At 48.4% G+C, this 12,513-nt stretch overlaps 1 protein-coding gene across 1 annotated transcript in view; it reads left to right on the forward strand.

The window, feature by feature from the left end:
* The window catches only part of LRRC31 (leucine rich repeat containing 31), a 64,704-nt gene that overhangs the window by 42,039 nt on the left and 10,152 nt on the right, over window positions 1-12,513 (forward strand). Inside the window, exons 6-7 of the mRNA XM_075338558.1 lie at window positions 519-686; window positions 4,294-4,461. Of these exons, the coding sequence (XP_075194673.1) occupies window positions 519-686; window positions 4,294-4,461 (336 nt within the window). The remainder of the gene's footprint in view (window positions 1-518; window positions 687-4,293; window positions 4,462-12,513) is intronic.

Consider the following 12,513-nt stretch of genomic DNA (forward strand, 5'->3'; position numbering starts at 1 on the left):
ATTTCCCAAAGGAGCATGTAAGGTGTTTAAGTCTCCTCACACTGGCATGTCACTTTCCACATAGTCAATAATGCATCGCTATATCATCAGAGATGCAGGCTTTTGTGCTCTGCACTGATAACAAGCTGGGTTGTCCCTCTTCTCTTGAGGCCACAAGACACAGCATTCATGGTTTCCATAAAGAATTTGCAATTTTGATTGACCACAGAGGAATTTTCCATTTTGCCTCACGTGTGTAGTTTAGCACAGTAGATTGCACAGTCCAATATGTTGGGCCACCACAATGTCTACATTTAAACACAATGGGCAATGTATGCTTATTCAATGAAAATATTGTATACCTACAAGTGACAGCTCCACTTTTCTGACATATCTTTTAAGTTGTTGTATTATGAAAACCAGTACTGGCACAGTTAGCAGAAGAGATATTCCTTCCCTAAATCTGTTGGGTTTTTTTTTTTATGAGTAGCTATATCTACATTGTTCTGTGTGAATAAGCTTTGTTTCCTGTATTTCAGCACAGGCCATTAGCAAGATGGCAAAAATTGAATTTTTGGAACTGTCAGAAAATAGAGAGATTGGAAGTACAATGAAGAATATCGCTGAGGAACTAAAAAATTGCTCATGTTTGTGGACTTTAAAGCTACGCTCTACATGCTTACATCAGGACAGCATCAGACATCTGAGTCAGTAACTATGTGTCCTATATTATATAAAGTCTGTATATTAATTTGCTTGACTCCCACAAGCCTACATAGATATATGTGAAGCGTCCACTGGGCCTTAGGGTACTCGTCACCAGGCAAGTGGTTCCTTGGGGTAGCTGTGACTGGCCTGACCCGGTTACGTGACCCCGTCGGCTACATGTTAAAGAAACAGCAAAGAACAGCAAACGGACAAGTGTCCAATACAGATGAGGATGGAAGGAGAGTGACGGGCCCCTGGGAAGCGTGTCACCGGTTGCAGCGGTGACTGGGGTCTCGGCCTCCTCCGCCGCCGACCCTTACTGTGACTAGTCCTTTTCCAGGGGCAGTAGTGGATGGGGAATGGGGATGCTTTGCAGCGCCACCCGCGGTATGCGGCCAGGAAGTAGCCGCTGCTGCACAGTCTCTCTCCGGGGCAGGTGTTATGTGCAGCCAGGATAGTATCGCTCCCCACGGGCGGAGCGGGGTACCCCGGGAGGTTTTAGTGAGAATGGGGGCAGCAGTCCAGGGGAGCGCTGGAGCGCAGGGCGGTGGCAGTTACTCAGAGTCACCGAGTGCGGGTTCCAGTCACTTTATTCACTGGTTCAGGTGGTATCGCACCCCCGGTGCTGGTCCTCGCCATCAGAGACTCCGGTCGCTTCCCGGGCAGGTCAGAGGCTGGATCCGGTTTGACAATCTGTGACTTTTCTGCTCCATGCACAACTCTGTACTGTCCCCCGGTCCTGGCCCGAACAGCCGGCAGCCTGAGCCTCTCGTGGGTTGAACTCCTATCCCTTTCCCCAGGCTCCCTCTCTGCTGTCGCGCCATCGCCACCTTGACTAGGGCTCTGTACCTTTCTCTTGTGCTCAGTCCCTTTCTCTGGCGACTACTCTCTTCTGGTCCACGATTACAGGTACCAGGTGCCGTCTCTATAGATGTTACTGGCCCCCAGCTTGGTGGTGTTGTCTGCTCGGTGTTACATCCAGACAGCTCTGCTCTGCCTCCTTGAAGGCCTGATAGCTTCCCTTCAGGGAGCTGCACACGTCTGCTCTGTCTTGTGTCCAAGCTACTCTGCCTGGCTAAAGTGAAACTATCTGTTTTCTACCCAACTGCTCATGCCCTCACCAATTTCCCAAGTTGCTATGGCAACCTAGGCCTAGATTCTGGCTGAGTCACTTCCTGTGTCTGTAGTAACATTGTTAACCCTTTCCTAGTGACTGCTTCTCCCTGCTATATGGTGGTGTGATGTGTGTATGTGTATGTGTAAACATACCTCCTCCTGCCCAGGAAAAGGATATTATACAGTACCCTGTAACGTCCATGCTACAGGGGCGTTACATATGCAGTGATTTGTTTAATATTGGCGATAAAGAAATACAACCGACAAATGCTTGTAGGTCAATAGTATTCCCGAGTGTACTGCTGCACCTGCTTCATCTACCCTTCCCACTCATTGCTATCTGTGTCACTATACAAAGTAATATGGAGGCTGCCATTATGCAGCATGAAGAATGGCTTCAGGCGAGAGCAATTGTAAGCTGAGTGCCGAGAGATTCGTATCAGGATACAGCGGGTCACGGATCAGAAATGAGACCAGACAGTTGCAGAGAACTAGGATGTTTTTACTAAAGGGTATTGGATGAAGATTTCCGACAATGCAACAAGAAAAACAACCAAAACTATATAACATGCACCCTGTCAGGATTGATCAGGACCACCATGCTGCCCCAACGACATTAACCAGGGATGTCACAGGAAATGCACATCAAATTTACCTGTGGTACGCCCTGCCTAATACAGGAGCATGTGAATTACCCTGATGACACAGCATAAATTACTGGGGAGTTGAAATGCTTTGTTGGTGGTACAGCACAGTAGTTCACAAACTTATACAAAGTTCTAGACCTCCCCCTTCAACCTGTACACATCAGAAGAATGCCCTGGCACCAAACATAACCACTGACCACAATCTGTTTTAGTTAAAAGTTTAGGTATGTAATTGTTCTTACAATGGCTGCAGCCTATCTAACCTGGTTTGGCACCAAAAACTATCTTGACATGCAAGCATCCTGCCAAGGATGTCCACTGCGGGGCCTGAGCTTGTCTGGAAACTGTGGAACCGAGCTGGGTTATAAAGCTTGTCACTATGGATGGAGGAGGTCCTCTGTCAGGCTTTTAGTGATTCCTCCAGCTGTTAATGAAGAAGCTTGAGGGGGATTCAACTCCACGATAGACTGCAGCCGCTCTCCACAAACACTGGCAAACAGGATAGTCTCTGTACTTCATGGCATAAATCTCTCAAACCTCTCATGGAGATGTCTCTCACACGACCTCAGGCTTTGCTTGCTTTGCTCCCAGTGATGCCCTGTCTCCCTAGCACTACCAAAGAGTCTCCAAGTCAGTCTTAACAAAAAGCTCTGGTGGACGGAGGCTGGCACTGCCCTGCCTGCTTATCCTTCTACACCTCACAGAGTGTTGTTTTATTTATTTTTATAAGGGTTATTAGACAAATGGCACACAGATATTCTCAAGAGGACCTGTACTTACTACGTATTATAAGTGACAGATGGGCTTTCAGCCTTGTAAAGAGTAAAGGCTGCTTTACATGGTACGACCGATTGTGCGATTTCACAATCGATCATACCCGCCCCCCTCCTTTTTGCGTCACGGGCAAATCACTGCCCGTGGCGCACAAAGTCGGTAACCCCCGTCACACATACTTACCTCTCGTGCGACCACGCTGTGGGCGGCGAACGTCCACTTCCTGGAGTGGGAGGGACGTTCGGCGTCACAGCGACGTCACACGGCCGCCGGCCAATAGAAGCAGAGGGGCGGAGATGAGTAGGATGTAAACATCCCGCCCACCTCCTTCCTTCCACATAGAGCCGGCGGCTGATGCGTGAGGCAGGTACGCGATGTTCATCGCTCCCGTGGTGTCACACGGAGCGACGTGTGATGCCACGGGAACGATGAACAACCGGCGCCCGATTTCAGAACCGATATTATGGAACCTTGCGACCAGTACACGACTCACGATTTGTGAGCGATACTGCGTCGCTAGGAGGTGTCACACAGGCCGGCATCGCCAGCGATGCCAGATGTGCGTCACAAAAAACGTGACCCCGACGATCTATCGCACGATAAAGCAGCCTTAAGTAACATTTCTTAATGATTTTTAATATTTAGCAGGCACTTTAATAGCCTGCAGATCGGTAAGGTAGAAATAGCAGCCGCCTCTGATTGGCTGGTGGCTGCTATTGCTATAGCTGTGCAGAGAGCTTCTCTGTGTGGTGCCGGCAAGTCATTCAACTGAAATAAAGCACTGACAGTGGCGGTCCCTGCATCAGCCCGGCTGCAATCATCCAGGGGTCCATGTGTCTGCAGGCTCAAGAAGCAGCCCCAGGGGCTGCTTGTGGCCCATGGCCCAAGTGTTTGAGACCCCTGATCTCACCTTTTGATGAAATTTTGTTTGGATAATTCGATTAGCAGATAGAAGGAATAATGTATATCTTTACAGAATGTATGTATTTTTCTCTGCTTGGTGAAATACAATTTTTATTGGTCGTCTCAAAAAGGTTTCATGAAGAAATACATTTTTCTTTTTCTTAAGGTGCTGCATTTCAGTATTGGCCTTACTTACGAAAACTGGATCTGTCATGCAATAAGGCAGCAGGTGGTGGATTCTCTGAGGCTGCGGCACGTCTGACTGCCTTCAAACAACTGGAACTACTGGATATTCATCAATGCTGCCTTTCTAGAGCTGATGTTACAGCACTGAGTAATACAATGATTTTTCTATATATATGCATATATGCCTGTGCAAAAGTGATGTCTTTATTGAAGCCAGGGAAGGTGAAAAATGGCGGCACAGTTACAAGTGAAAAATGCAGGAAACAGGAAATCCAAGGTATTAAATACAATCAAAGACCGTGCACACTACTATACCAGTACCATCCTATAATCAATAGGGTGGCACACACTGTCAACCAGGATGAGGTCAAAGCTGTATAGTAACCAGACCATAGTAGATCATAGTGGTTACACACCCAGATACATATAGGGTAGGGAAGTATGTTAAAGTTATAATTAACCGCATATAGAGAGTACAGACATACCTGGAGGACAAACCTCGGAGTATACCGTGACCTGCGTCACCCGACGGCCGTTTCGGCTGTCCAAGCCTTCGTCAGGGGGAAGCCTTCCCCCACCACTATGATCTACTATGGTCTGGTTACTATACAGCTTTGACCTCATCCTGGTTGACAGTGTGTGCCACCCTATTGATTATAGGATGGTACTGGTATAGTAGTGTGCACGGTCTTTGATTGTATTTAATACCTTGGATTTCCTGTTTCCTGCATTTTTCACTTGTAACTGTGCCGCCATTTTTCACCTTCCCTGGCTTCAATAAAGACATCACTTTTGCACTATCAGGCATGTGGTCGCGTGTTTTCTCTTTTTCCCTTAATTTAATATTAGCGACCGTCTGGGTCTTTCACTTCACCATGCAATTTGACTAATCATTCATTATATGCTAACTTGCTAAATCATGGTGTGGCTGTGGTCCGTATTTATCATATATGCATATATGTACAGTTGAAACCAGACGTTTACATACACTATCTAAAAAGACACATATGCATGTTTTTCTCACTATCTGACATGAAATTTGAATTATCCTTTCCCATTTTAGGTCAGTTAGGATTACCAAATTTACAGTGCCTTGCAAAAGTATTCGGCTCCCTTGAATTTTTCAACCTTTTCCCACATTTTAGGCTTCAAACATAAAGATAAAATTTTTAATGTTATGGTGAAGAATCAACAACAAGTGGGACACAATTGTGAAGTTGAAAGAAATTTATTGGTTATTTTAAACGTTAAAAAAAAAAAATAAACTGAAAATTGGGGCGTGCAATATTATTTGTCCCCTTTAAGTTAATACTTTGTACCACCACCTTTTGCTGCGATTACAGCTGCAAGTCGCTTGGGGTATGTCTCTATGAGTTTTGCACATCGAGAGACTGAAATTCTTGCCCATTCTTCCTTTGCAAAAAGCTCATGCTGAGTGAGGTTGGATGGACAGCATTTGTGAACAGCAGTGTTCAGCTCTTTCCACAGATTCTCGATTGGATTCACGTCTGGACTTTGACTTAGCCATTCTAACACCTGGATACGTTTAGTGAGGAACCATTCCATTGTAGATTTTGCTTTATGTTTGGGATCATTGTCTTGGAAGACAAATATCCGTCCCAGTCTCAGGTCTTTTGCAGACTCTAGTCTAGTCTAGTTTTAGTACTTTCTGCAAAGTCAAATGTTTACATACACTTAAGGGTGCTTTACATGCTGCGACATCACTAATGATATATCGTCGGGGTCACGGTGTTTGTGACGCACATCCGGCGTCGTTAGCGACATCGCAGCGTCTGACAGCTAGGAGTGACGATCAACGATCGCAAAAACGGCAAAAATCGTTGATCGTTGACACATCGCTACAAATCATAATGTCGTTGGTGTTTCATTCCGCCGGTTTGTTCATCGTTCCTGTGGCACCACACATCGCTGTGTGTGACACCGCAGGAATGACAAACATCATCCTACCTGCGTTCATCGGAAAGGAGGAAGGAAGGAGGTGGGCGGCATGTTCCGGCCGCTCATCTCCTCCCCTCCTCTTCTATTGGGCGGCCATTTTGTGACGCCGCTGTGACACCGAACGCATCTCCCCCTTGAAGGAGGGATTGTTCGGCAGCAACAGCGACGTCGCTGAACAGGTATGTGCGTGTGACGCTGCCGTAGCGATATTGTTCGCTACGGCAGCGATCACCATATGTCGCATGAACGACGGGGGCGGGTGCTATTGCTCGCTACATCGCTAGCAAACGCTAGCGATGTTGCAGCGTGTAAAGCAGCCTTAAGAGTACTATGCCTTTAAGCAATAAGGAAAAGTCTATATGATGATGTCATGTCTTTGGAAGCTTCTGATAGGTTTATTGGCAAAATCTGAGTTAATTAGAGACATACCTGTGAATGTATTTTAATGCACACTTGAAACACACTGCTTCTTTGTGTAGCATCATGGGAAAGTTAAAAGAAATCAGCCAATATCTCAGGAAGAGAAATGTGGACTTGCAAAAGTCTGGTTAATCCTTGGGTGCAATTTCCAGATAGCTGAAGGTGCCTCATTCATCTGTACAAACAATTATACAAAAGTAAAAACAAGATGGGAATGTCCAGCCATCATACCGCTCAGGAAGGAGAAGGGTTCTGTGTACCAGAGATGGTTGTGCTTTGATCAGACATGTGCATATCAACCCAAAAGCAAAATAACTTGTGAAGATGTTGGCGGAAGCTGGTAAAATTGTGTTATTATTCACAGTGAAATGAGTATTGTATCAACATGGGCTGAAAAGCCACTCTACCAGAAAGATGCCATTACTCCAAAAGAAACATAAAAAAGCCAGATTAATGCTTGGAAATGAACACAGGAACACAGACCTTAATTTTTGGAGACATGTCCTGTGGTTTGACGAAATTAAAAAAACTATAATGACTTTCGTTATGTTTGGAGGAAAAAGGGAGAAGCTTTGAAGCTTAAGAACACCATCCAATTGTGCAACATGAGGGTGGCAGCATCATGTTGTGGGGTTGTTTTTCTGCAGAAGGGACTGGTGTACTTCACAAAATAGATGGCATCATGAGGAAAGAAGATTATGTGGCAATACTGAAGCAACATCTCAAGACATCAGCCAGGAACTTAAAGTTTGGGCGGAAATCGGTCTTCCAAATGGACAATAACCCGAAGTATACTGCCAAACTGGTTACAAAGTGGCTTAAGGATGACAAAATCAATGTTTTGGAGTGGCCATCACAAAGCACTGATGTGAATCCTATTGAAAATGTATGTGCAAAGCTGAAAGGCAGTGAATGCAAGGCGACCTACAAGCATCTCTCAGTTACACCAGTTCTGTCAGGGAGGAATGGGCCCAAATTCCTACCAACTATTGTGAGAAGCTTGTGGAAGGATATCCAAAATGTCTGACTCAAGTCATACAGTTTAAGGGCAACGATACAAAATACTAATGAAATGGATGTAAACTTTTGACTTTGCAGAAAATAATAAAAATGTCTTAAAACATTCTCTCTCATTATTCTGGCATTTGGCAAATATAAATAATTTTGGTTCCTAATTGACCTTAAACAGGAAAGGTTTGTACTGATTTCAAGTCAGATAGAGAGAAAAACATGCAGATGTGTTTTTATAGATAGTGTATGTAAATGTCTGGCTTCATCTGTACATATAAATATACACTTGAAACCAGCAATTTACATACAGTATCTAAAAAGACATACAAATCCTTCTCAATAAATTAGAATATCAAAAAGTTCAGTTATTCAATACAAAAAGTGAAACATATATTATATAGAGTCATTACATACAGAGTGATCTATTTCAAGTGTTTATTTCTGTTAATGTTGATGATTATGGCTTACAGCCAATGAAAACCCAAAAGTCATTATCTCAGAAAATTAGAATAATTTTAAAAAAGGAGCCCCGTATAGAGTGCATTTACTGTACAGACTTTTCAGTAGGAGCCAACATTTCTGAGTTTAAATTAATTTTTTTCAGTTGGTCTTATATAATATTCTAATTTTCTGAGATAATGACTTTTGGGTTTTCAGTGGCTGTAAGCCATAATCATCAACATTATCAGAAATAACCACCTGAAATAGATCACTCTGTTTGTAATGACTCTATATAATATAAACCTGAGGAAACCCATGAAAACAAGGGGAGAACATACAAAATCCTTGCAGACTCCATGGTGGGATTTAAACCCAGGTCCTCAGCAATGCAAGAATGGAATGCTAACCACTGAGACACCGTGCCATTATACCATCAATGTTATACCATCATGCTGTCACGCTCCCCGGGTCCCGACGTCGTTCCTCACTCACCGCTCCGGTCCCCGGGTCCCCTGCCTCCAGCCACACGTCCTCATCGGCACCGCTCCCTGCTCTGGCCTCCGGCACCTGGGCGTCGTGCATGTGCATTAGGGCACGCGCGCGGTCACTGACCTCCTCTTAAAGGCTCTGCACTCCCTAACAGGATATTGCATCAGTCAGGGTCAGGTATATTAGGAGCTTCCTGCCTGGAGGGCGTCGCCTGTTCGTCGAGTTCTGCAAGCTAGAAGTCCAGGTCCCTTGTGCCTTACTCGTACTAAAACTTTGTCTCTTCTGTAGAGCCTGCTCTGCCTCCGTAACCGGTCCCTGAATCCAGTATTGCCAAGAGGTTCTCCGGTGTCCGTCGGCGGGGAATCCAACCACCGTTTCGGCAGCCTGTGCCTTTCTGGTATCTCCGACTTCACCCAGCTGCCTTCCCGTCACACCCAGCTAACCCGGATCCTGCCTGAGCTTCCTAACCGGCACCCGTACTGGACTCCCATAATTGTCTCCGAGGACTCTGTGGCTCAAAAGACTCCGTTTTACCCTTTCCCTGTGGGACGCTACCCCGGTTCCGCTAGTACTCCGGCTACCGTGTACCTAGGCCCTCTGGTGGGGTGACTGGACAGTCCCTGTATAGGGGTTAGCTCCAGGTTGCTTCACTGGGGGAGTCCGGTACACGGCCCAGAGGATCCACCATCACCCGGACCTAACAGAACGAACAGGCCATGGATCCCGCCGAAGCACTAGCATCCCAACTGGCCAGATTGCAGCAGGAGCTGGTACGTCAGCGAGAGACCCAATCCCGTATGTTGGCCTTCATGACGTCAGTGGACACCCGCCTGAACACACTGCAATCCACAGCCACGTCCCTGTCCACTTCCACCACATCCACGGCTCCCATAGGGACATCTTCTGCGACCTCGCAACTGAGACTAGCCTCTCCGCCTCGGTATGCCGGGGACCCCAAGAACTGCCGTGGGTTCTTGAACCAGTGCTCTCTGCACTTCAAACTGCTCCCACATCTCTTCGCTTCCGACCAAGCTAAGGTAGCCTTCGTCATGTCTCATCTGGAGGGTGAAGCACTGGCATGGATGAACCCCTTGTGGGAGAGGGAAGATCCAGTAACCACCAACATCCAGGACTTCCTGCACACCTTCCGTACCGCGTTCGATGAACCCGGGCGTGCCTCTTCGTCCGCCTCATCCCTCCTCAGGCTACGCCAAGGGACTTTGACAGTTGGTCAGTATGCCATCCGGTTCCGCACGCTGGCATCTGAGTTGGGGTGGAACAATGAAGCCTTGACTGCCGCCTTCTGGGAGGGGCTTACCGGTCGTATCAAGGACGAGCTGGCCGGCCGAGACGTCCCCTCCACCTTGGACGCCCTGATCGCCCTCGCAACCCGGATAGACTTCCGCTTTCAAGAAAGGTCTAAGGAAATGTCCCGCGAGCGGCGCCCTGTAAGGCACTCCGCTTCTCCACAGAAGCCTATCCTCTCCTCATCCGGGCTCTCTGGCTCCTCCATCCATGAGCCCATGGAGCCCATGCAAGTGGACCGGCTACGGTCCTCCGAGCAGCGTCGAGCGGAACGAGCCGCCAAGGGTCTCTGCTTCTATTGTGGAGAAGGCGCACACCAGGTGCGTGCCTGCCCAGAGAAACCGGGAAACTCCAAAGCCTAGGGTTGGTAGGAGAGGCCACCCTAGGTACTGGGAAGCTCTCTGACCCAGTAACATGGACTGTACAGGTGACAACAGGAGAAACCCGCTTCACGGCAGAGGCATATCTCGACTCCGGGGCAGCGGGTAACTTCATCCACCAGGCCACAGTGGACAAGTACCAGTTACCTGTCACCCCGCAGCAGACACCGCTTGTGATAGCCTCTGTGGATGGGGAACCCCTCTCTGATCCCGTCCTGTTCGTCACTAAATCTGTGAAACTGCGTATCGGTGCGCTACACACCGAAGAAATCGCCTTCTATGTCCTGCCACGCATGTCTCATCCGCTTCTGCTGGGTTTACCCTGGTTACGGGTACATGAACCTACAGTCAGCTGGCGTACTGGAGAAATCATCCGCTGGGGCCCGTCTTGTCATGAGAACTGCCTCCAGTCAGTCCAGCCCGTCCATCGTCCTCCGGCCCCGGACTCCTTACCTGGTCTTCCTCCAGCCTATTGGTCCTTCGCAGATGTGTTCGATAAAAAGGAGTCGGAGGTATTGCCTCCACATCGACCCTACGACTGTGCCATTGACCTTCTGCTGGGAACCACACCCCCTCGGGGACGGATATACCCTTTGTCCCCTGCTGAGACCCGGGCCATGTCTGACTACATCACCGAGAACCTGGCACGGGGGTTTATTCGAAGGTCCTCGTCCCCGGCTGGTGCGGGCTTCTTCTTCGTCAAGAAAAAAGAAGGCGACCTACGGCCCTGTATTGATTACCGGGGACTGAACCAGATCACAGTGAAAAACAAATACCCCCTGCCTCTCATCCCTGAACTCTTTGATCGGCTCCGGGGAGCCCGTATATTCACCAAATTGGATCTCCGTGGGGCCTACAACCTGGTTCGCATACGCTCCGGGGACGAGTGGAAGACCGCCTTCAACACCCGGGACGGGCACTATGAATATTGCGTGATGCCCTTCGGCCTTTGCAATGCTCTGGCAGTCTTCCAGGAGCTGGTGAACGACGTGTTCAGGGACCTCCTCTATGTCTGTGTAGTCGTATACCTGGACGACATTTTAATCTACTCCCCAGACCTACGTACCCACAGAGAGCACGTGCAGATCGTGCTACAGAGGCTGAGGAAGAATCGCTTATACGCCAAACACGAGAAGTGTGTGTTCGAACAATCATCCCTTCCCTTTTTGGGCTATGTAATATCGGACACCGGACTGCAGATGGATCCCGGGAAGGTCTCTGCTATCCTCGACTGGCCTCCTCCTTCGGGACTAAAAGCCATCCAACGTTTCCTCGGTTTTGCTAACTACTATCGCCAGTTCGTCCCTCACTTCTCGACCCTAACTGCTCCGCTCTCCGCCCTGACCAAGAAGGGGGCCAATCCGAAGGCTTGGACACCCGAGGCAGAAGCCGCCTTCTGCTCTCTGAAGCGGTCCTTTGCTTCTTCTCCCGTCCTTCACCGGCCTGAGTTGAACCGCCAATTCACCCTGGAGGTTGACGCCTCCTCTGCAGGGGCAGGAGCCGTACTTATGCAGAAGTTCGCCACCGGGAAGATGGTCACCTGCGGCTTCTTCTCCAAGATCTTCTCAGCCCCAGAACGCAATTATACCATTGGTGATCGAGAGCTCCTGGCCGTTAAGATGGCGTTGGAGGAATGGCGATATCTCTTGGATGGAGCGGTTTACCCGGTGATCATCTATACTGACCACAAAAACCTGGAGTATATACGCTCCGCTCAAAGGCTGAATCCACGCCAAGCACGTTGGTCTCTCTTCTTCGCCAGGTTTGACTTTCAGTTACACTACCGGCCCGCGGACAAGAACGTATGGGCGGATGCCCTGTCTCGGTCCTTCGTTCCGGTAGACCAAGAGGAGGAGCCAAACCAGCCCATCATCTGTCCTAGCAAGGTCATCCCGGTGGCTCCCGTCTCTCTGGCACAGATCCCTCCTCGGAAGACTTACGTCACGGAGACCGACCGACTCAAGGTCCTCCAATGGGGACACTCCTCGAAAGTGGCCGGACACGCCGGCCAGAAGAAAACCTGGGGCGTCATTGCCCGTCACTATTGGTGGCCGTCTCTTCGTACGGATGTCACCACCTTCGTCTCTGCATGTTCCTCCTGTGCCCGGAACAAGACGCCTAAGCACCTGCCCTTTGGTCCTCTTCTCCCTCTGCCGACTCCTTCCATTCCATGGCAACACATAGCCATGGACTTT

The sequence above is a fragment of the Anomaloglossus baeobatrachus genome, chromosome 3 (genome assembly GCF_048569485.1).
Source record: "Anomaloglossus baeobatrachus isolate aAnoBae1 chromosome 3, aAnoBae1.hap1, whole genome shotgun sequence".
NCBI lineage: Eukaryota > Metazoa > Chordata > Amphibia > Anura > Aromobatidae > Anomaloglossus > Anomaloglossus baeobatrachus.